The sequence below is a fragment of the Crocodylus siamensis genome, chromosome 8 (genome assembly GCF_052110815.1).
Source record: "Crocodylus siamensis isolate JL-2025a chromosome 8, ASM5211081v1, whole genome shotgun sequence".
In the NCBI taxonomy this organism is placed as follows: Eukaryota; Metazoa; Chordata; order Crocodylia; family Crocodylidae; genus Crocodylus; species Crocodylus siamensis.
In genome coordinates this window covers 27,144,286-27,169,604 of record NC_143402.1, presented here as the reverse complement: position 1 = coordinate 27,169,604, position 25,319 = coordinate 27,144,286, and the positions used below count along the sequence as shown (strand labels likewise).

The following is a 25,319-nucleotide window of genomic DNA, read 5'->3' as shown; positions in this document are numbered from 1 at the left end:
GTTATTTTAGAGAATACCTCATTCAAAAAGGCAAAAGCATTCATAGGTGGCATCCTACTTAACCAGATGCATCTGATCTGAAGAAGGTCTTGCATCTGAAACTTTGTCTAACTATATCCCAACTATGTAGTTGGTCCAATAAAAAATATTATCCTAAGACTGTGGCCTCCAACCTTTTTATGGTGAAGATCACTTTTTGCAAGTAAAGGCCACCCCAGGATCTACCGTGCCCTTCCCCTGCCCTGTCCCACCCCAGGCCCCACGTGCCCCTGGACCACAGTGTCCCAGACCCAGCCAGGCCGGGTTGGGGCCCAATCCCATTTCTGTGCCATGGCTGCACTGAGCTGCATCTGCCTGGCAGCCAGATGAATGTGGCGTCGGGCCTCAGCCTGGCCAGGTGTGGAAGTCTCCACTGTGTAGGGGTGCATGGGGAGGCCTCAGCAGCCTGTGCCTCCCCACCTGTGCTCTGGGAGGAGGCTGCTGCTGTGGGCTGCCTGCTGCACCCAGAGCACAAGGTGGGGGCACGAGCCCCTGATGCCTCCACGGGGGCCCGATGCCATGTTTACCTGGCTGCCAGGTGGGCATGGCTCGGTGCAGCCGCAGCATAGAAGTGGGATTGGCCCTGGCCCAGCCAAGTCTGGGAAGGTCTGGTCATCCAGGGACACATGGGAGGTTCCTGTTGCTGGAGGCACCCCACCTGTGCTCAGGACACGGCAGCTGCTGCTGCAGGCTGCCTGCTGCACCCTGAGCAAAGGTGGGGGAGGCTCTGGGATCTAACTGTCAATCAGGATTGATGGGTTGGTGACTACTGCCCTAAGACATCCTTGGCTCTCACATAATTCCTGGATAATCATGGCTACAACATTTCTTTACAGGAGCACATCATAAGACCATTTTACTTTTTCCTCAGCTGTTGATATTGATGTTCACAAATAAATTAGAATTATTCCTTTCCCAAAAGGAATGGAAAAGTTGCTTAACATTACTTTGGCCAAAAAACTAATTCAAACAGTCATATGAAGGGGGCCATTTACCAGCCAAATTTCTAATATTAAAGTAAAATGGAGGGTGTTGATAAAACAAATTAGACAACTAAATGTAGATGTGGTTCCTTATGTTTGTGTTAATCTACTTGGAGGACCGAAGCATAAATTATCCATCTTAATTATATTTATTAAGACACAAAGATCAAGGAAGAGAGAAGCAAAGAATTAAGTGCAGATAATTCAGTTTATTGAAGTCCAAATTTACAACTGAATTTTTCAACTTTTTTCCCAAAACAAAAGCTACTTTTGAATTTAGGAAGAATAAATGTCCTTTTCAATAATGTACAGACTATATTTTTAAATAAGTTAATATCTTTGAAAAAAGAGCAATATGTTCCTTTTTTAATGTTGCAGTGCAACTTACAACTTACACGTCTGTGCAATGTACCATGAGGTATATGCCCAGTGAGCAACACACAGTGAAGTTTTCCATTCATAAATTCTCATTGTAGACACACAAAAAGTTAACAAGTTAATCTGTGATAGAAAAAATGCAGCCAGTTACAGTAATTCACATAGAACTCATCTGAAAAGAGAAAAGAAAAATAAACTAACATTCATAGCCTATATAAACTAGTGGGTCATCTCTCAACATAGGACAAGTATAAAATTAAAAATACTGTTGTGAAACTGAAGAAATACTGTATTATCCAGGGGTTGAAATCTAGTTTTACCTGTATGAGTCTAGAGGAATTCAATTTCTATCATTGTAGCATCAGTGAGTGGAAGGATTTTACTACAGGATCTGAATGGTGTCTGCTCATAAAAAGGTGTAAGCAAAATGGTAATTACATTGCAATTTTAGACTATCCATGTATGAACTGTAATTCTACCCAGACTGGCACAGACAGATGATTTACCATTTCTGTCAGTTTTGTTAAGGAAAATGTACAGTTTGAGGGGCTGGAACATCAGTATTATGGACTTATTAATACTTGTAGGTTTGAATCTTCAAACTTCTTTTCAAGATGACTCTTACTAAAATACTTATTTTTTAATAACAGAAAACATACACATTTTCTCTAGAAATAACTACAACATAAGTTTGTGATAAATAACAGTTCTGCCTCTAATACATATATACATACTGCCTGTAAACAAAATGCCCACAAGTCATGGAGTCTCCATGGTGTTTATACAAGGCGCTAGAGAATTTTTTGTTGTTGAAAACAGTCCTAGTGAGTTTGGTTTATAACCTCCTATTGCTACAGAAATAGTAAGAATGTTCATATTTACAAAAGACCATGGAGACCCCATGGCATTATTTGCTAATGATTTTAAGATAGCTGGGTTTTCAAAATACACTTTGTGAGCTTCTTCAGATTTAAATAACAGTACAGGTTGAACACCAGCAGTACAATACTCCAGTGCTTTGGTATTTCAACCCCTGAATATACAAAACATTACTACAGCCTACTTCACAGTTTATATGCAAGTAAAGTGCAAGCCATAGTACAAGGGTGTCATACATATTCATACATTTAAGCATTATCTAAAAAAGACTATTTACACTAGTCTTACTAGCTACTTTAGTAAACTAAACAGAAGTCACCTATGGCCCAGCAATTAATGGTGTTACAAGGGTATTTTCTTTGTAATATATCAGTGTAGAATGTAAAAGGATTCAGAATACTAGTGCACTTTTATTATACTCTATCCTTTTATTTTCGAGCTTCTTAAACTGAAATGCTTCCATTTCTTAGGAAAACAGAACTCCTTCCTAGATACTAAGCTTAGCTTAGCATCAAAATAAGTCTCACTGTTATTCTGACCAGTAAACAGGTTTTGTTGGTTAAGACATATTTGTTTTGTAGTTGCTAGTGACAAAATGCTGATCCCGGGTCAGCTGCTGGCAGGCAGGAACTGTCCAGGGGCACTGCAGCTGCAGACGGAAGCACTGGGCCCTGTGCAGCACAGGCAGGCAGGCAGGCTCTGGGAGAAAAAAAAAAAATCAGGCTCTTCACTGATTTTTTTTTTTTTCAGTCAAGCCTGCCAAAGGGTCACTCCAGCACCCTGTGAACCATTCCCACTGCCTTCCTGCCACTTGGGACTGCCTGGGAATGGCTGGCTTGCCCCTGAAGTAGAGTGGCAAGACAGCAGGAGGGCAGCTGGGTGTACTGGTGGCAGGAAAAGGCAGTGGGGACAGTACACAGGTCGCTGGAACTTCCCCGAGCATATCGGCTTCCAGCGCCAAGTGCACCGTTGCACTTTGTTACATAGCAAACTAAAACACCTTGGATGGCTTTTACCTTGCTATGTAACAAAGTCATTTAAAACAGAATATGCTGCCGAGTGTGTAAATAGTAACACCATTGAAGTGGAATACGCCACTGAACATGTAAATAGCAACACCATTAAAGTGGTGCAAAAGGGCAGTTAAGCCACTTTAAAGGCCAATTTTGTTGCATGTACAAAGGCTGAAAGAGTCAAGATGATATGAAAACATAAGTTATTTGCAATATTCTGTCAGATGCATTTACAATAAGTATTAATTGTATTAATACTTGACAAATGCCTGAGAATAAATACTATCTTAGAAGTTTAGGGACAGAAGTTTATTGGACATTTCCAGTCAAGCAACATATTTTGCTACCTAGTATTTTCTTTAGTAACAACAACAGTTCCTCCAATCTAGTGGCATTAATGCACAGGGCAAAGTATTAGACTATCACATTTAATACAGGCAGTATAAGTACATATTTTAATAAAAATAGTTACATTTGCCTACTCCACCACTGGCCTGCATTAAGAATGACAATATATTTTTCCTGAATATAATGAAGTATACTCAGTATTCTTTATTTAATATTTTAATACCTTATTAACACCAGATCACAGTAATATATCAGCTATCTCAAAAATCAGACAAAAGCAAAAAAACCCAAACAAACTAGTTTGAATATTTCTTCCCAATATGGAAGCATGGTGTAATTTGTAATGTAGAAATGAAGTTTTCTGTTAAAAAATGTTCTTTCATCTATCACAGTTATACCAAGAATAGAGGATCAGGTGCCTACAGATTAATAAACAGAACTTATCAGCATTAAAAAAATGGTTAAGTTTATATGAAGTTTAAAATAATTTTGAGAATAGTACTTTTAATAGCTCTTGCTTAAATAATAACACATATTAATTTTCAGTCATTAATGGTTAATAGTTCAGATTTAATTTTAGGCACTCAGCAGTGTGTGGCAAGTCAAGAACTTTTGAGAGCCTGAGCTATAATATTAACATTTATTTTGTTGGGAAAGAAAATAAAAGCAAACAGGAATCTAGGACACCTGTAAAATCTTCTCAGAAGCTTAGGTTTAATGAGACAAAGCTGCTAGAAAGAAAAGCAGAAACAGGCAGTTTGATAAGACCTGATGGGACAGCCAGAAGCTATATTATCCTTCTTCACATAAACATATGCACTCCACAAAAACTTCTGCTATGATCCAGGACAGCATTTTAATGTGTGCCAAAGTTTAAGCAAAAGGAAAGAGGATTGTAACTTAAGCTAAGTTAATATTGCGCTGCAGTCTTCCCTGTCATTACTCAGTTTTTGCACAACTGGCAAACAGATATTATTTGAGGATAGGAGATACCTCCAACTTTCTCTAAATAATTTATAAACACAGTAGTCCAGGCTGTACAGCAATGTGGAAGGAGATCTTTTATGAAGCCTACACCCTTTGATGTAGCTCAGTCCCATTATGTCTTTACACAAACTGATATTCTATTTATGAAGTCTAAGTTACATAAATGCCACTCTACCGGGAAGAATTTCCTACCTATTTCTCCAATACATGCACAGTGTGAATTGCGGTGTACTCAGGTGGAGGCAGAAGCTCCAACCCTATACAATAATCCGTACAGACAGGTCCCATGTACCTTTGCAGACCCTTTGCAGGACTAGCCTATAGTAGTCCTGGCCTCTGATTTATGCATGTTAATACATTTGTATTTATAAATATAATCATATTTCAGACAGTACTGGTAAATTAATCTTATTTGGTAAATTAATCCCACTGGGCACATTGTCCTCATTCTCACAGGTCCTTTTTAGAATCTTGATAACTATGGCAGAGTAAAGCCTTTGGGTTTAGATTCTCCGGACAGCTGAGCTGCACCTCCAATATTTGATTATGGAGCAAAGTTGCTTTAAGCCATCTACCTTTACAACTCCCTGGGTTCATTAATATGCTTTTCTTACTGTGCATTAAACACAGAACCTCTAATGTGAGGTACTAATTACATGCACATTAGGCTGCCCTAATGCGCAGTAGCAAAAGTATATGCTTTTTCAGTGATGCTTTTTCAGTGATGTACAGTAGCCTATTTTTACTGTGCGTAAGTGTATTAGCATGGTTTTTGATGCAATGTTTTAATGCACAGTAAAATAGGTACTGCACATTAAAATGCACGTGCAGATGTGCCCCCTGACTCCAAAACTGGTAAAGTCTCATCTAAACTGTGGACATGTGGAAGGACAACCTTCAGGCACCTTTCTCTTACAGTGGACTCCAACAGCTCTAAGGGGCCAACAGCAAGTGTTTCCTGGGATGTAAGGAAGTCTTAATGATGTCCTCCTTCCCATATGCAAATCTACTTTTTTGGTGAGGAGGTGGAGAATCTGTACTTTGACCTTTTAAACTAGAAGTGCCAAGAAGAGAGTAGGTAAAGTTACATTGCCACCTAAAGGTCTTCAAACCCTGAGAACTCTCTGCAACAATTTAATGGCTTTTTTTTCCCCAAAGAGAACAACGGATGCACCATTTCTCCAGATTAATGGATGGCTGCCCAGGTCTGAAAATTACCTGGCTTATGATCAGTAGTCTATGTTCAAAATTATTTGTTTGACATATCAGCCAACCATCACAAATTGGATGCTTATCTTGCTGGGATCCTATGACCCCAGCTGACTTCCTGCCCTTTGGGCGGGGGCTGGACTCGATGATCTTCTGAGATCCCTTCCAGCCCTAATGTCTATGAAATCTATGAAATCACTACTTGGCCATGTCCATGTGCCCTCTGACATGCAGCAGGTTACCCCAGGTTGGGTGGGGAAAGCTCGGGCCAGTGCTGGCCCCAGCAACCTTACCTGGGCTGGGAACCTGGCTGGCAGCCGGCATGTGGCTCCAGCGGGCCAGTCTCCAGTTTTGGTTAGCATGTGCTGCCACCATGCATACCCCCCCGGCCGCTTTTTTAGGGCATGGTTTTTTTTGACCCTGGTATCTCCAAGGGTCAACTGTTCCTCCTGCCCCCTCCCCCCCAACCAGTGCAAAGTAGCAGCTTGGGGAACATCTGCACATGCGGTGTGTGGTGCCACAGATGGGTCTGCCGCACGACATACTGCACATCCATGCTCACCTATACATGGCCCTTGAGTTTTTTGAAAACAAATGATCCCAGAACAGTGGCAAAAAGGTCTGCTTGAGAAACTAGAAGCACAGAGTTGGCACAACAGTAGGACAGCTCTTGATCTTCAGGAGACAGGAAGAACTTTCTTTCAAATTTTGAAAAAGCGGAGTTTAGTCTGAGGCGGGGCAAAGAGGGCTTTAAATCACTTTTGCAACTTCAGATTTGCAGATCTTGTGAGGGCAAATGTAGCCCCCAAAGTAAACCAGAGCAGCCAATGGTTGCTGTAATTGATAGCAGTCTCTCAGGCAGAGCCAACCCCAGCAGGGTGCAGGGCCTGGGGCAAATCAGCCCATGTGGGGTCCTGCCCCCGCTCCGATCTCACATGCCCCGGACCCGAAGAGGCTGCTGCTGCCAGGCAGTGGTGGTGTCACTGATGGGGAGGAGGGGGTAGCGAGTGGCTGGATGCGAAGCAGATGGCAGTGGCGCAGAGTCGCTGCAGCCGCTCCACCCAGCTCCACAGGGCCCCGCAAAGCACGGGGCCCAGGCTGGTCACCCTGATTTGCACCCCCCCCAGGGATGGCCCTGCTCTCAGGAGTTACCTACAGGCTGTGTGTCATAATCCAGAACCTCCATAGCACTATAACACACCAGAATGCTCCTGCCACCCGCTTTGGCAGAACAGTTGCCTACACCAGAATTGTCACTCCACCTCATGTAGTGTCCACATACTATCACATACAGAGGCTAGGCTAAAAGACAGCATCTGACCCACTGTCTCTGCTACATTAAAGAATACTGGTGTGCTAACTGCTGAGAGCTTATTTTCCCTTTGATTATTCCATGTTCTTATTAAATAGAATGAGTTCACTGATGCATTCATTAAAAAGAAAACATAGAACAAACACCGCAGACCCTTCAGGAAGTGCCACTGAGATAGTTTTCATGATGATCAAAGAACTGAACTCAGGGGAAAGGAAACAATAATGGTAAAAAATATAGGTGGGGTTCTCTTGTGTAGTGGGGAGCATGATATTGGTTATAAAAAGAACAGTTAGCAACAAAAAGACTTTATGGAGTCACAGGAGAGCCATGCTGATTCAGTGACACATGTTCTTTGGTTATAAATATTGTTGGTAACAAGTCTGAATAAAGCCTACAAGTGTTTGGGTGACTTGAAAGTTCTTGAAAAAAATAAAATATATCTGAACACACTGTTTATATGGTGTGAAAATGAAAGTACAGCATTTATCTTAGCTTTTATGCAGGAATTCTGTTGAATTAGTAAATATTAAATACTGGTCTTGATTTTTCCCATCAAAATCAGAGCAGAATCATATCTTGCTTCAAGCTGTATAATCACAGCCAAATTGTTTTCAATATGGTGGAAGCACTTACTGGATTTCATGGAAGCAGGATTGGACCCAGTGATTGTAAATTAAATTTCTGGATTGCATTTTGCATTCCAGTTGGTTCAAAGATCACCAGATTCCATGTAGTTTGTACTAATGCATGTTAGTACATCATTTTTATAATATAGCTACATTGATGTTAATGCCTAGATACAGTAGAAGCAGCTTTATTGTTATAGAATTGTATATGCATGCAAGAAAAATATGTGAAAATTCTGCTGGTAATATTTGGACTGTATCAACATATAAGTGCCAGTTGATATTTGTAAAAGAGAAAGAAATAAACTTACTGTATTGTGGACTCAGAAAAACCTCATTTTTCCTTGATCTAGGGGCTCAGCATGGCTAGATATATGCCCCCAAATTCTCTCCCAATTAATCTCTAACCCCAACAATGGAAAAGATCTTCAAGATACACAAAAAGGAAAAATAATTTAAGTATTTGCTCTTTTTTCCCTCCCCACAAAAAATAAATTTTGGCTTCTTTAATAGGGATTATTACTCTCTGAGAGTGAAATATAGACTCGTGTCACTTAGAAGTTCAAATGAGTAGATTCTGAAACAATTTTAAGAAAATATGATGAAACAAAGTTGCGATCTTTTAGTTGTGGGAAGGATTAGTTTTATGGCCCAGACTAATCCCAGTCCCTTATTATTTTTCAGAAATACTTTTATTTTTCTTTTAATCATGCTAAACCCTCTGAGAAATGAAGGTTGATATTGAATCTCTTGAATTTACTATTTTTGTTTATTTGTAGAGACATATATTCTTTGAGAGAATTTTTACTATAGCATTTTAGCTTTATCCAATTAACATTTGAGAGAGAGCTCACTTTAATTTTACTGGAGTTAATTTAGCTCATTCTCTGATCAAGTGGCATTTTTTTGATCTTTGGGTTATGATATAATGGCATCCCCTTTGAATATTGTTTTTAAATCTTATCTGTCTATTTAGGACAAAAGTACAGATTGTAGTTTAGGGCTGAACCAAATATAAGTTTACATTTCAGTAAGAACATCAGAAGCGCAACCAATTACTATTCTGTGGCCATCTATAACTTCTTTTTAATGCACTTACAGTATGCAGTACAATTTTCAAAGTGGCTTTTCCACTTTACACCATTGCTTGTTTCAGTACATATTATTCCTCTCACACCACATGGAGGACAGCGATAGAAAAATAGCGATATATATTTATAATATATATATATACTTAGAGATCTTGTAAGAACAAAGTTAGAAAGATAAGAATTCTCTCTTCTTCATGCTCTGTCTGTTCAGTGGTGCACTAACTAAAATGTTCACATAGTAAATACATTCAGATTTGTGTTTTCACTGTTTACATAAAATTGCAACTCTGAATTTGGAGAAATCTGTGATGTCAAATGTTTCTTTTTCTATTTCCTTCACCATCATTATTGCCTCAAATCAGCAAAGCATTTAAGCACAATCTTACTTTAAGTGCATGATTAAATCCATCCCTATTCAGCAAAGTGCTTAGATTCTACTACATTGAAGCTCATAGGAGTTTTGCTATAAACTTCAATAGAAAGAGGATCAAAGCTTTGAAGCACACGCTAAAAGGCTGTTGACTTCACTGGAAGTTATGCATGGGTTTAATGGCTTTGCTGAATCAGGCTCAACATGGATTTATCTTGTGTGTTCTATCCAGATTTTATTATGATATAGTACAATGATGTCATGATTCGGGAGTTTGTGTAATGAAGAGAATCCAGTACAAATGTCAGTAATGCCGCTCCATTAACAATTACTTTAGCATGATATTTTTTATCACTGTGTCCACTGTGGTTCAAATACATGCTGGCAAAATAGGAATGACAAAAAATAAGTGTGAGTAGCATTCCTTTTATTTCACCTACTTTGTGGAAATAATACTAAACAAAAGGGATGCTTTCTTCCAAAATATTGTCAGAATGAAGCAAGTAAATCTTTGTTTAAATACTGGATTCACCTCCTTGAGTTACCTTTCATTCCATGTATTTTACAATCTCTTTCCTTCTATAAAAACAGAACTGGGCAAATACTGCAAAAGCATTTTCCTTGAATATTTGTACACATTTATACATTAAATTCATTTGACTGTGTTCATATCCTCTTTAACTTGTCTTTTTAGGAATATTCTAACAAATAAATTTACTGGCAGGAATGCTGGCAAGGATAGTGGTTTTAAAGTGCAGAGTTAGAAATATTCAAAGAAAGCATTTTTTAAATAAATGCAAATATTTACTTCAAAAATGTGTTTTTTTAAAATTACTCTGATTCAGGCAGAGAACAGAAACATACTATGTGATTTATGTGTCCAATCAAAGCTAATCAATACAGATTGAACATCAAATATTGCACTGAATAGCTGCAATTACCTTGTTAATGAACTATCCATAAAGAATTATTCACAGAAACTTATTGAATTTTGAATAGTGAATAAGAATTATTTACCCAGCTGTATATGATGGACTGGTATACAAAAGAACTGATTAGTTCATATTTTTTTACTTAACTCTCAGCCTTAAAGCATCAGAAAACAATGTCTACATTTTGAGACTCACAGGCTTGTGGCACTAAATTCACAGTGAAGAAATTATGAAAATTGCAACAGCTACCATTTTCAGAAAAAAAGATGTTTTTTCTTTCGCGTGAAATATGTCCAATTCAATTAAAAGGTATTTCAAGATTTGTATCAAGGGACAACCAGCTTTGTTTTACTTGTATCTTAACCTCTTCTGTGCCATACTTACATGTCTGAGGCCACTCCTATTAAAGGCAGGAAGTTATTTTACACACAGCACAGCATCAATGGTGTGTACAGTATGTCCACAGGGCCAAATTACAATATTTGCTGGGTTTATACCCTATTTTTAAGGCACATTAAAAGGGTTAAGTTTACTTTTTAATGATACTGGTTTGATTTGATTTCAAAGATGGTAGCTGTCACTGTTTGGGAATGTTGAGAAAATAAATGTAGAGTCTTAAGACTGGCCAAAGTATTTTTATTTGTTTTGCATTTCTTTGAAGAAAAGCTTTTGAAGATGTAAATTTTAGGGTATTTTAAAAAATAAATATAAACTATTGTGTTACACATTTTATATACATAGATACGTTTATATTATATATATATCTAAATATATAAAATGATTGTAGGAGCTCATTATTATAAGCTTAGCTTTAGTACAGTACGTAAGTAAATATACTGCTATTTATTTTCAGTTACACTTATGTACTGTTTCTTTCTAATGCAGAGCTCGATACGCATGTTGGCAGATAATAGCAAACAAAAATAATCCAGAACAGAATATTACTGTTTTATCATGCAATGTAGTAGGCATCCTGTGGCACTATTCTCTTATCCAAGTTATTTACAATACTGCTGAGTACATTATTTACAAATATTACAGTGTTTGTCTTATTAGATTTTTCATGGCACACAACAACTGTTTAGCTGCTAGTCCTGTCAGACGTGTGTTTCAATGAATGAATGTGTGTGTGTCAGCAGTGGTGCTGGGGTTGCAAGTTCAGAGGCTCCATTTTGAGGTTTCAGAGCAGCACTGTACTCACAAATGTCCAGGAAGAATTCATAGTTGTGTAGTTTCCATTCTTTAAATTTCTTTGATGTTAAGCTGGGATCATCCAGAAGGTTGTTGATAATTGCCAGGTCTCCTTCCTTTGCCTATGAAATGCCAAAAAAGACAGAGCACATTTTAAAATACAATTTATACCATGTTCTGTTTGGGCCTTTTATTTCTTCTTTAGAGCTAATGAAAATGCTAGAGCAGCTGACATGAAAACAGAAGTCCTTTCTTTAGATATGTTTGAACAGAAAGGCTATGTAATCCTCCTCATAGCTGACAATATGCCTTCAATATGACTTCAGAGATCACCTTTAATTACACAAATGAAGTCAGTTGGATAGTTCCATGACACAGGCACCTTCCATGACACAGCTAATAAGTGTGTTAAATAGTTTTGATCTTTTTTGTGAGGTGGGCATTTTCTTACTTTTAATTTTGGCAGTTTATTTGTGACCTAATTCTTTGTCTAAATATAATCATTGAATATATAATTCCAATATAATAAAAGCCATAGCACTTCTGGCTGTGTATTTGTCTATCCATAAGGCTCTGGGCCAACTGCATGCGCCGCCCAGAGCCTTACTGACAGATAGACACACAGGTGGAGGCAGAGGAGGTGGGGCCAGGGTATGCTCCACCACAGCAGGGGGAAGGGAGGTTAGGGGAGGGGGGCATGGCATGCGGCTCTGTGGGGGATGTGGCGTGTAGCTGTGTGGAGGCGTGGCATGTGGTGCAGGGGGGGCATGGTGCTTGGCCACAGGGTCCCACATAGGGAGCGGGTGCTGGGTGCACAGGCAGCTCTCCATGTGGCTCCCCCCATGCCCACTCCCCGTGTGGCACCCTGCAGTTGCACACCATGCCCACCCCCTGTGTGTGGGGATCGCCCGCTGGTTGTGGCCATGGGCTGTTGGGCTTGCGGGGGGCATGGTGCAGAAAGCTGGCTGCAGCATGCCACGCCCCCCATGCAGCTGTATGCCACGCCCCCTGCACAGGGAGTGCCCACTGGCTGAGCCACAGGGTGCGAAGGGCACGGGTGGTGTGGTATGTGGGCATGTGAGGAGCCAGCATGGGGGTGCGTGGGCCACCCTGTGGCCGTACCCCCCCATGGGGAGTAGCTGCCAGCTGTGGCTGCATGCCACCCCCCCCATGTGCCCTGTGCCACACCCTGAGGCTGCTCCCCATGCCATATGGCCACAACCAGCAGGCACTCCCTGTACCATGGCCACTCCACATGCAACGCCATGTGGCCACAGGTCAGCCCCTCCACTCACCCATGTGGCAGGCCCCCCATGCACCATGCCACCCACCCCAAGTGCCATGCTCCCCCACATGTCCTACACCACACCCCAGGGCTGTTCCCCATGCCATACCCTACGGCCGCATACCATCCCCCTCACACCCCACCTGTGCACCCCAGGCCACACCCTGGGGCTACTCCCCACACCACACAGGCGCAGCCTGCAGGCACTTCCTCCACCATGGCTACTTCCCATGCCATGCCCCATGGCCATGCACCAAGGTCCCCCCGCGCACCCCATGCCACACCCCGGGGCCACTGCCCATGCCATGTGGCTGCCACTGGCAAGTATTCCCTGCGCCCCTGTGTTGTGGCCACTTCCTGTGCCATGCCCCATGGTTGTGTGCCACACCCCCCAGTGCAGCCAATGCATCATGCCCCCCACACCTCAGAACTTCCCCCCACACCATGTTGCTGCAGCCGCCATGTGCTCTCCCTGCTGTGGCCACTCCCCAGGCCGTGGCACTTGCCACCCCCCCCCCCCCCACGTACCGGGCACCACACCCCAGGGCTGTTCCCCACACCATGCAAACAGCAAGTGCTCCCCGCGCCATGCCTTACAGCCACCCCCACCCCCCATGCACCCTCGCACCATGTCCCCTGCTTGCAGAGTGGCAGGGAGGAGGGTTGGAGTGGAGCTGGACCCAGAGTGGCAGGAGGAGTGGGACATGACCAAGAGTGGTGGTAGCAATGAGGGGGGAGGAAGGGAGGACCTGGAGTGGCAGCAGGGGGGGAGCGAGGCAGGCCTCAGAGTGGCAGCAGGAGGGTAGGCAGGGCTGGACCTGGAGTGGCTGGGGAAGGGTGTGGGGCTGGATGTGGGTCTCCGTCCCAGCTCTGCCCCATCCTCCCTGCCATTCATGACAGGCATTATGCCAGTCATAATAATAATATGCATATAATATTCTCGTTGCATACATCTAAACATTGAACATGTTAAGAGGTTACAATGTTATAATATCATATTAAACATAAAAATAATAAATGATAAAAGCTTACTTTTAAAGTGCTCTTGAGAACTCTGATGTGATGAAGCTTTTCATTGATAATTGGGTCATTGGACCTCTTTACAAAAGACCTGCGGAATTCCTGCTTGGTGGACGGTCGCTGTTCTCCAAAGGCCGACAAGCTAGCTTGTTCCAAAGACCTGTACAACTGTTGCAGACCATCTGTACTTTCTTGTATTTCCTTTGTATTTTCTGAAAGAAAGTTTATAATTTTTTTAACAGTGATGCAGGTAGGTGAGAGAGCAATGAATGACCCTGAAAAGGTCAAGGATTCTGCAAGTTGGTATGTGGAATTAGCACGTAACACCTTCCCCCAGCTCAGGTACTGATAAAATCAGAACATTTTGGTTAAAACTATAGTTGGAATCTGAACATAGGTAGATAATCTCAACCAAAACTAAGGGGTGGCAACTATGACAAGGTAACTGATGAGGTGTCCAGGATTAAGGTTTTTTGGAAATTAAGAAATCAGTCACACATCAGTCATGCATCATTGATGTCAATGGCAAAGTGCCAACTGAATTCAGTGGAGATTATTGGGTTACAATCCTTGCACAACCATACCTTCATTACAGAAACTATTTTGCTTTTTAATAAGAAGTTTCTCTTCTGGCATCTCTTCTGATATTCCTGCAGACTTTACACATCCCTTGCTCCTGACATCTCTGTTTCGTGGAAGGCTCTGACTACGTTGTTTCTGAGGCCTACTGTGAGAACTATGTCCTCTCTGACATTCCACTAGTGGGAAAGGCCCATCCCGTTCATGGTTGTGACGTCTTTGGGCTGGTAATGTTGCTTGTCTTCGCTTATCTGGTGACATTCCAGGTCGACCACTTATGCATTCTGAGTCAGGAGGAACAGTCTGAAGAAAATGGAGCCCTGAACTGGTTAAAGGGGTCTCTATCAGGTCCTGCCATGAGCGCCTTTCTCGGTAGGAAGGCCTGCATCCTGATGAATGTGTACTTCCTGTGGCATCTTGTCGGGAATCCTCCGCAGAAGAATGAGAATAAGTTGATTCACTTGAAAAATGTCGGCCATGTTTGGGTTCAGGGAATGGACTTGAAGAATTCACCTAAAAATAATCAAGGTATCTGACTGTTAGACAGAACAGTGAAGAGACACAGGAAAAACTCTAGACATAAATTACAGTATACAGTTAGTTCTAACCCAATGGTCTGATCTGTGTGTTTTGGTATGTCCTATTATAAGCCTCTTAGAAAAGAAGACAACTAATGGGATTATACTTTATGTAAGCACTATGTTTTTAACCACTCCCTATTCTTGTTTTGACACATTCTCTGCCCAAGAGCAACTCCTGCTGGAAGGGACAGCATAGCACTGGTACAGGTTTTCTAAAGACCTACCCAGCTTACACCCAGTCCAACGGTGTGTTATAAGAAAGACATGAAAGCCCCCAAGGAAACAATAACTGAATTTCCTTTCTTTTCAGGGGGTAGATGTTCCAGCCAAACAGGAAGAAAAAACAAAAACAAATTTCAGCTCCCAGGAAGACATTTAAATTTGAGGGGACTGCTGAGCTTATCCAAATCAAGTTAATTAAATTCTGCTTGGTCTGTTTATCATCTTAATAAAAGGAAAAAGGCAAAAAAGTGGAAAAACAGAAAGGGAGGGGCTTAACCTGTATCCTGGTTGATAAAACAGCATCACATGGGTGAAAATCAGTCTGAACTTCACCCATGTGATGCTGTTGCCTCAGTCTCTTTTTCTTTGGTTCTGGTTGTGTGAGGATCATGTCATTCACGCTGAAGAAAAATCTGAAAGAAAAATAGAAAACAGTCCTATCTGCACTTCAAAATACAGGTTGAATATCACAGCTTGTCCATATTCTGTATACCAGCAATACTTTCAGCAGCTATCAGAGCCTGCCCATATATTGCATAGTGTTAATGCTTTTATCAGTTATGACTGTCCACCCATGCACTGCATACAAAGTGTTTCTATTAGTTACTTTTCATGTTACAATACTTCTCATGAAAAATATTGTAAAATAAATTGGTGTGTTTTGGAAGAAATTTGTCTTTAAAATATGCTTCTTAGAAAGTTTATTCTCCAAATCAGAGCTATTGTGTGATTGTGATCTAAAGATCTTCATTTCCAGTAATTATGGCATAAGGATATAAAGCTTTGCTTATCAGAGATTATCTGATCTCAGGACATTTAGTTCATAATTCAGTTATATTTCTATATTGTATCAGGTTTTTTTAAAAAGAAGGAAAACTGACTTGGCTACAGCAGACTGACACAGTAGCCTGTCTTTCCTTTGAATAATATATTTTAAATACTCGCTCCTGCTCTTATCTTATTAGTGATATATATAGTAATGCAAGAGGTTTTAACCTTTTTTAATAAGTGTACCCCCAGCAGCCCCCTTTTTAGTAAATGTACCCAGTGGGGGTAGGCGAGCAGCTAGACGTGGAATTGGGGGTATGGTGAGTGGTGGAGCAGCAGCAGCACAGCATCTGTATGGCCCTGCTTTCGCCCCACCCTGACCTTGCTCCTGTGAGGCAGCGGCGAAGGGTAGCGGCACTCTATCCCTGCCCACCCTGCGTACCCCCTGGGACCTTTCAAAGTACCCCCTGGGTACTCCTGGTTCACAACCCCTGTAGTAATGTATTTATTCTTGCTTCAGGCAGGGGGGTCTGCCTCAGACAGGGGGTTGGACTAAATGTCTTATGGAGGTCCCTTCCAGCCCTACTTCTCTATGTTTCTCTCTATATAGCAGGGTGAGCAAAATCCAGCCCGCAGGCTGAATCCAGCCTGCGAGGCCATTCTACCTAGCCCATGGGGCCCCTAAAAAATTTAGAAAATTAATATTTATCTCTCCTTGGTTCCTCTAAAAAATGACAGGAGCAACGGGCAGTAGGACCCAGGGGAAGCCCCAGTGGGCTCCTGCAACAGTAGGGCCTGCCCAGCCCCACTCCCCAAGCTGGAAGCCCAAGCAGGGGCTTCTGGCCTGGGATCATGTGACTCCTCAGCTGTACGGGCGCGGAAAACTCAGGCAAGGGTGGGGGAAGGGCGGGGAGGACCCCAGGCAGGGAAGGAGCTGGTGCAGAGTGTGGGGAAAAGCGGCCCCTTCCTGCCCCATGGTCGGCACTCCCTGCTGCAGCCACTCACAGCCTGTGCAGGGCTGTCTTGAGCAGGCACAGGCAGCCCCACATGGGCTGCGAGCAGCTGCAGCATGGCGCGCTGGCCACAGGGCACGGAAGGGGCTGCTTTTCCCATGTTCAGCACCGGCTTGTAACCACTCCCGCTGCCAGCCTGGACCCCACGCCAGCTCCGGGCTCACCCATCGGGGCTGTGCCATGGCGGCAGCAGCTGCTCGGTGTGGAGGAAAGCGACCCCTCCCTCCCGTTTGCTGCACTGGGCAGTGTGCAGCAGCCACCGCCACCTCTGTGCTGCCCAGTGTGCAAACTCTGGGTGGGCAGCAGCAGCAAATACTGCCTGATGTGGCAAACGGGGGGGCCACTTTCCACTATGCCAAGCAGCTGCTACCGTCATGGCGCAGTCCCAACAAGCAAGCCCAGAGCCGGCGCAGGGCCCAGGCAGGCAGCGGGGGTGGGTTACAAGTTGGTACTGTGCGTGGGAAAAGTGACCCCTCACCTGCCCCATAGCCAGCACCCCATTCTGTAGCTGCTCACAGCCCATGTGGGGCTGCCTGTACCTGCTCACCCCATGCAGGCTGTGAGCGGCAGCAGAAGGGAGCATGGGCCATGGGTTGGGGGAGGGGCCTCTTTTCCCCACATTCAGCACCAGCTCCTTCCCTGCCAGCAAGCAGGGGGTCAGGGAGCAGCCCCCGTCTGTACTGTGGGGGCACTGGGAGTAAGCGGGTGTGGGAGTCAGTGGGAGCACAGGGCCCACACCAGTGTCCTGGGGCCAGCACCAGCAGGGCCCAAAGCAGGGTGACAGGAGTACAGGGTCCTGGCTGACAGGGGATATATGGAGCTGGGCCTGCACCCCACTTTGGGCTCCAATGGTGCTGGCCCTGAGACATTGGTCCCAAGACATTGGGACATTGGTCCCAAGACGGTGACCAGGGGGCGGGGCCCCTGTGAAGGGGCAGGGCTACCCCTGCAGCCCTCAACAGCTTGCCAAAACTGGGTAAGTGGCCCTCTACCTGAAATAATTGCCCACCCCTGATATATAGTAATATAATATTAGTTCCTATATAATATTCTCTTTGCTTACATCTAAGTCCCACCTCTGTTCTGTATATATATCACTGTAAAACAAGCAGCATGCAAACCAAGGAATCACAGAAGTTTATTTATTAGCATAGTAGAGGATTCAGTGTTTATGACTTACTGAGGGTGTTCTATGATAGGTGTCACACAGTGTTGAGGAGCCTTCCTGTTTCAGAGTTAAAGAGCCATCAATATCATCCTGGTCACTTTCACTCCAGTAATCTGCTAATAAAACATTTAATATTTCATTGATATGATTACTCAAAAGATAATTTTGACAACATTTTCAGAATATAACTGAAACATTTTTTCTTTAATATGGCCAAAGTAAAATTTTCAAGAGCACCTAGAAACCTATGTGCTATTTTATAAAATATCTGCTTGCACACATGTAAATAACAAACCCAGAAATGGTGCTTTACTTTTACGCCATGGCACAGCCCCAATGGGTGAGCCCGGAGCTGGCGTGGGGTCCAGGCTGGCAGCAGGAGTGGGTTACAAGCCAGTGCTGAACATGGGAAAAGCACCCAATTTTCAAAGGTATTCAGGGGACCAAAGATGCATATGTGCTTAGCGAGGCTCTCAAAAGCATCAACGCTGGTTATACGCCTATCTTAATTTGATTTCAAAGGGAGTTCACTTTAATCAATCGCTGGTCCTTGCAGGTGCCAAAGAACACTCATGCTTGTTGTGTTTAGAAATTGAGAAACAATGGAGCACAACCAAGAGATCCAGTACAAGCTCTTTGTACCATGCAGCTCTAGCTTCTCAATGGGTTAAGGCAGGGCATATGATGTGGAGACAGGGTTCAAAAATGCACTTTCTTCCTACTGTGTGGGCAGTGCTGCCATGCAGCAGTGTGCAGCAGTGGGAGAGGTGGCTGCAGGGGTGCACAGGCCACATGCTGGCCCCTTGTGGGCTGCTTAAGGCCTGTGGGCCACCAGTTGGACACCCCTGGGTTAAGGGAACGAAGTCTGCTATCTGAATGGTACACTCAGGAAGGATTCTTTAGCGCAGCTTGCCCAGTGATTATGCCACTCTCCTTTCAGGATGACTCACCTATCCGATGGCACTAACAGAATGCTATGCAGAGCAAGACACAATATGATCCTAATTCTTTTATTTATCATTTTTATACCAAATGTAAAACAGTCATACTATATTCATCAAAATGTTGTTTTCCTAAGATTGTCCCAAGATCCTTTCTTTGACTTTTCAAAGGATTATTCTGAATTTTATTTTCTCTGCTGATGGCTCAATTAAATATATGAAAAGGGTCTGCGTATCTATGAAACATAAAATGGTTAAGAGATACTGCATACATACTGTTCATATCATGATTCAGTTAACCAGACTATTTTCTGAACTTTATTTTTCTCCAAAGCATTCCAGTTAAAATAACAGAAGCCTTACCTTCATCTGGCCGAAGATCCTTGTCATCAGGTGTGTAACCAATGGCTGCAAGACCCAGACGATTCATCCATCTAATAAAATAATAAGACAACAAGGGATTAAAGGAAGGGTAAAGGTGTCCTAATTGCAGGCCACTGAGGCAGGGCTTCACTGTTTATTTAACTTTAGTACACAAAGGAGGTACTATGGTCAGTAGGGCTGTCCAAAATGGCTATGTTTTGTTTCGGTTTCAGATTTGGCCATTTCAGAGGACAGTGATTTGTTTTGGATCACTGTTCCATTTCGATTTAGCCGAAACTGTTCTGGGGTTTCAAGGTTGTTTCAGTGATTCAGTCATAGGCTATAATGGAGAATCACTGAAATGCCTATAACATTGTCATTTCTTGCCTGATTCAGATGAAAATTGTAGGTATGGTAGCGCCTTCTGAGGGCATGACGCCTGCCAAGTTTCAAGGAGATAGGGGCAGGGTTTTTTGTGAAACTGTACTTTAAACCGTTCAAAGCAAAACTTGTGCCATGTGTGTTAAGGCAGAGTGGGATGAAAACAGCAGGGATGATAGCCTCTTCTGAGGCCATGAAGCCTGCCACGTTTCAAGGAGATAGGTGCAGGGGTTTCCGTGAAATTGCACCTCAAACTGTTCAAAGCAAAACTCATGACTTGTGACTTTGTGTGTGTTAAGGCACAGTGGGATGAAACCAGCAGGGGTTGTAGCCTGTAACAGGGGGCCTTCCCAGTGCCAGTTATATCTCTGCCCACCCACCTGTTTCTGGGCCAACTGCCCGCCCCTCTTTTGCTTACCATGCAAAACTGATTCAGATGTTTCCCAGGCAGGAGGCTGCCCTTTTAGGCCTCTGATGTCTAGAGGTGACATCCATTCTGCAGCTCCATACCTCCCCTAAAACTGCGGCCCATGCCTTGAAGATGGCATTCAAGGCAGCTCACCTGTAGCATCACAACTCTACTGCAACCAGTAAGCCTCAGGCCTCTCAAAGATCTTACAGGTCTGGGCTTTCCCCAGCCAGGACTGTGTGTGTGTGTGTGGTGGCTGGAGGTTATAAGGTACCTCCTACCCACCTTTCACTAGAGAAGTTTGTGGTCCTGGCATTTCTTGGGGGCTGCCATGCCACTGGCAGTCCCACCAGGCCTCCTGACCCTGGCAGGGTGCAGTTTTAAGTCATGCCCAGGACCTGGGGCCTCTTCCTTCTCATAGCCCTGGCGCATACCACCAACCTCATCCTGGCACAGGAGCTCAGCAGAGTATGTTCTTTTCCTGCTGGCTGGTGATACAGTGAGTGCTGCCTCCAGCTCTGAGAGTGGGACATTAAATGGTTTTAAAAAAACATGTTAAAAAGGAAATAGGTGTAGACAGAGTAAGGAGGGTGACACTCACTCTGTCTGCACGTGGAGCTTGGGGGAACCCCAGCAGTGGGAGTTTTACTTTGAGAAACACCAACTGCTCCACCAAACCAAGATTCAAGCAGGTGTGATGGGATGTCACAACATCCCCAGCAATGCTAAACACCCTCTTCCTTGGAACACTGGTTGGTGGACAGGACAGGTGTTCCCAGGCAACTGTGGTCAGATCCTGCCACATCTGTCTGTGGCTTGCCCAGGAGGCCAACGGATTGCAGAGCAGCGGCTCCACATCCTTGGTGAGATAGGTAGCCACTGAGGCCTTGGTGCTACCTGCCCAATACTGGGGTCTGGTGCCTCTGTACCCCAACATGGAAGCCATGCCCTTGGCCCACATTGGCAGCACCTGTGGTGGAGCAGACTGGATGGTGGATGGAGTGCTGGCATGGGACAGTAGATCCCCCTCTTCTATGTCCCCCTGCCTCTGCCCTTCTGCCTCCCTGACTCTACTCACCAGCACCTCCACACTGTGATCCAGGGTTTTGCTGGTGCACATGCTCCCCTTCACCTTTGGGTCACACATAGGCACTAGCACATGGACCATACTGGACTGCAACAGATCCAGCCATTTCTTGATGCCATCCTTCAGCTGCTTCAGTAGTGCCTGCCATCTGGTGACTGCAGCTTGCTCCAGCCATGAACATTGATCCCCTGGAACTTCTCCATTTGGTTCTGAAGCTCCCTCACTATGGGAATCACCTGGCTAAGGTGGGCATCGCCAGCACTGAGGCTCTCGGTGGCCTTGAGGAATGGCTTGAGGACCACTCAGATCTGGGAGACAGTATCCCACTCTCTTTTGTTGAGGGGGGTTCTGATCCCAATCTCCCTGAACAAGGCTATCTCATGGATGGCCTTCTGTTGCTCCACTAGCCTTTCAAGCATCAGGTATGCGGAGTTCCACTGAGTCTCCACAACCTAAATGATTTTATGCTGTAGGATGCTCAGCTCTGCCTGTCTGTCCCACAGAATCTTGCCCACCTTGATGCTCCAGTGGAAGTAGCCCACCACCTTCCTGCATTTTGAAATGAGCTGTGTGGTAGTGATGGTGCCCTCACTGGCAGCCCTGTGCTCCTCCAAGGCATCCCTGACTATAAGGTGGAACTTGTGTGCCACACAGTGGATGCCAAAAAAGTTGGCATCGCAGACTGCCTTGACCGTATTGGCCTCGTTGCTGGTGACCATAAACTCACCCTGCCCAACGAGCCACCCCTGCAGCATGTGGTACATGGCCCCCATGATCTCTGTTGCCACGTGGGACTCATCCATCACCTTGGCCTGAAGGAAAGCCCACTGACGGCTTGACTGATTGCACCAGTGCTCTGTGAGGGATAGGTAGGCATGATCTCCACCTTGGCTACTCCATATGTCCAAGGTGAAGTGTAAGACCACCTGCAGACCTGCCTTGTGCAGCTCCTCCCTCAAGTACTCCCTGCATGCCTCATGCAGGGAGGGCACCACTGTCCTGCTGAATATGATGTGTGCAGGCACTTGGTATGATGGGGCCATGAATGCCATGAGCCTCCTGCACCCTAGCCACTCAACTTAGCAGAAGGGCTGTCCATCCAGAGCAAGCATCTCCCCAATACTCTGGGTGACCTCACTCGCCTTGGGAACATGTCCTTGTTTGTCCCCACCTTTCCCCCACTGGTCCAGGGTGGTCTGGTTCTGCTTCTGCTTCTGGGGGACAGGGGCTTTGGAGCAAGAGGGGGAATTCCCTTTGAGCATGCTCCTACTGGTGCCAGGCTGAGGAGGAGCAAGGGGAAGGGGCTGGTACCTCCTGATATGCATCAGCATCCCCATGGTGCTCCCCATGGTGCTGAATTGTTTCTTGTCCACCTGCCCCCACAACCTCCTCCGCAGTGCCTTCCAGAGAAGGAGACCTGGCTTTAGGGGAACTTTGAGGGATGTAGAGCAGAAACTCAGATTCCCCCTCGTTCCCCAGAATTTCCCTGACTATGACACTGAGCTCCCCTGGTTCCAGATACAGCTCCCACCTCCTTGCTGCCACTAACAGCAGAAGCCTCATGCCTGCTAGGGAAGAGGGTGCATCAAAGTTTGTGGTGGCTAGGGGTGTTGAATTTACAGCTTTCTCTCTGCCCCCTTACTCCCCTGCCAGAAGACATGACAACTACCTTTCCAGAATGCTTCATAATGTTTGCTGTGCTGGAAAATGTGTGTGTGTGTGTAATATATCTTGTATGTGTTTAATATACACATGGAGAATGGGGCCCTGGCCGGGCTAGGTCATGGGGCAATTGGAGCCCAGCTTGCCTTGCAGCTACAGCCTGTCCTTGCCCTATGCAAGGAGTGGGAGGGCCATGTGCCCCCCTTGGCTCCCTGGCACCATGACTCTTCAGGAGCCACCAGGCTCTTCCTGGGGATGACTTAGATGGGGTGGGGCGGGGGTCCCTGGGGCCCCATCTCCTCCAGCCTGGTGGCACAGCTGAGGCTGGCCATCCTCCAGCTCTGTGCCCCCCTGGGCGGTGCGGGGCTGGGGCCACACTGCGACTCGTGCAGGGAGGCAGCCAGAGCCAGTGCAGGGGTGGGAGGTGGATGCTGGCAACAGGCAACGACCCTTGGCATGGGGGGAAGGGGCAGCTGGATGGGTGCAGCGGACCCCAGCCCTGAGTCTGATCTCTGCCCAGTGCCAGCCCCAGCCCCAGCCTCACTCCCTCCCCCCATGGCCCTTTCCCCTCTCCCCACAGACTTTTGTGCAGGGGGTGGGGCTGAGCCCAAATTTTTTTTCTCCCACTGTCCCCAGCCCCCCGGTGGGTGCTCGGCTGCTGGGGAACTTCCCGCCCCCAGCTGGTGATCGGCTGCTAGTTCCACCCCAGTATTAGGAGGCACCAGTCATCCATGTCCCTCAGGGCATCCATGTGGCAAGTGAGATCTCTAGACTTTTCTCTGTAACTCACTCTATATCAGAAAAATATACTCAAGGATTATAACACCAATGATCCCTCTTCATGATAAAAATTTAGAACACCTAAGTGAATACTGTGTAATACTATGTAATATTTAGTTAATAACTTAGTTAACTAGGATAATACTGTATAATACTTAGTTCATACTGTTTTTCTATGCATAGACAAACTGCCCTCACTTTAAGTGCAACCAAATACAAAATACTCATTGAACTCCAGCTGTACACTGCTTGTGTGAAGAGACCTCCACTGTTTCAAAGGAGGATAAGATACTGCATTAGTTCTGACCCATGTCTCATCTTCATTTAGGGAATTTCCACTCTTTTATAACCCCAAACAACTGAATCAGAAATGGATTATTTGTGGGTGTACCTACAGCCAAAGAAGCCATTCCTTTAGAAACTAAGAGTAGCCTTTCCTATGGTCATGGCGGGAGGGTGTAACGCAGTGAGTGAGGAATTCCTACAAGGACCAAAGCTGAGTTCTGTCAATTGAGGACCCACAGGGCAAAAGAGGTTCTAAGTACCCAGAAGGCTCTCCAATACCAGAGGCTCACAGGGTAACCAGTTGTCCAAATAGGAGTAAACTGCAACCCCCTACTTCCTAAGGTATGCTGCTTAGACAGAGCACTTTGGTGAATTCCTATGGAGGTATCAAGAGGCCTTTCCTATTTGGAACCAGAAAATCACCAGTATAAAATCCCTTTTCTCTGAGTTCCAGGGTACCTTTTTCTATGGCCCTAGAACCAGCAAGAAGTGGGCCTCTTGCTGAATTAAAATATTGAAAAGGGTCCCTGAAAAGGGATGGAGAAGGGATTTCTCAAACTGTGGAATGATAGTAAATGACTACCTTGAAGGAGGAAGCCAAACTACAGCGAGAGTGGGTATCTGAGTTTGTGCTTATATTCCAGGGAGGAGGTGTGTCCTAGGTTTTTGGCCAGCTGCTAGCTGGGTGATATTGCCAAATCATCAGTGCTGGAGCTTCTAGGAGCTCTGATGAGAACACCTTGGGGCAGTGAAGGTGGAGAGTAAGACCTCTAGTTAAATTGGTCCATTCAAATTTAAGTCACTCCAGCACTTCATTTGAACACACATATGATTTTCTACATGAGATAACTTCTTAGCTGGATACAGAGGCATCTCTTTTAGATGAATGAACCACAGCCACTAGACAGTTACCAGAATTCACCTTGTCCTGCCTTATTTGATCTTATTGGTGAGGAAATGCAAGTAATGGAACAGACAGGTGATTAGCTTGTGATTGCTTTCCATTCCATCTCTTTGATGTAGCTGTTTGACTCAGCTGGAGACCACCTGCTTTGATGTGTAAGCAATATTAGCCACACACTAATTCTTTTATTTTCTCTCAGGTTGAGGGTCATAAAAATACCCTAAGAAACAGAGCTGCCAACAATCAAAACAAGGAAGATAAACATAGACATTTAGTAAACAAACTCTAGTGGGCCCTCATTTTTCATTCCTGGAGGAGAAATCAGAGTAAACGAAATGCTGTGTTGTGTTAGTTTGTAGCTTAAGAGGAATTATGACAAAATCAATTACAAGAAGCTGGTTATCTCTCCTGATTCAAATAAAAGCTTGGTGGCCTTGAGCTTTAATGCTAGTGGGATAAATCCCACCTTCAGGTTACAATCTTGTTTAAGAAAGTTGCTGACATACAAAA

At 44.6% G+C, this 25,319-nt stretch overlaps 1 protein-coding gene across 1 annotated transcript in view; it reads right to left on the bottom strand.

The window, feature by feature from the left end:
* Positions 1–10,882: 10,882 nt before the first annotated feature.
* Positions 10,883–25,319, bottom strand: part of LOC149858241 (connector enhancer of kinase suppressor of ras 2-like) — a 762,411-nt gene continuing 747,974 nt past the window's right edge. The window contains exons 22-26 of the mRNA XM_090059075.1: positions 19,302–19,372; positions 18,010–18,113; positions 14,251–14,758; positions 13,679–13,878; positions 10,883–11,483 (exon numbers count right to left, since the gene is read on the bottom strand). Of these exons, the coding sequence (XP_089915201.1) occupies positions 11,268–11,483; positions 13,679–13,878; positions 14,251–14,758; positions 18,010–18,113; positions 19,302–19,372 (1,099 nt within the window). The 3' untranslated portion in view covers positions 10,883–11,267. The remainder of the gene's footprint in view (positions 11,484–13,678; positions 13,879–14,250; positions 14,759–18,009; positions 18,114–19,301; positions 19,373–25,319) is intronic.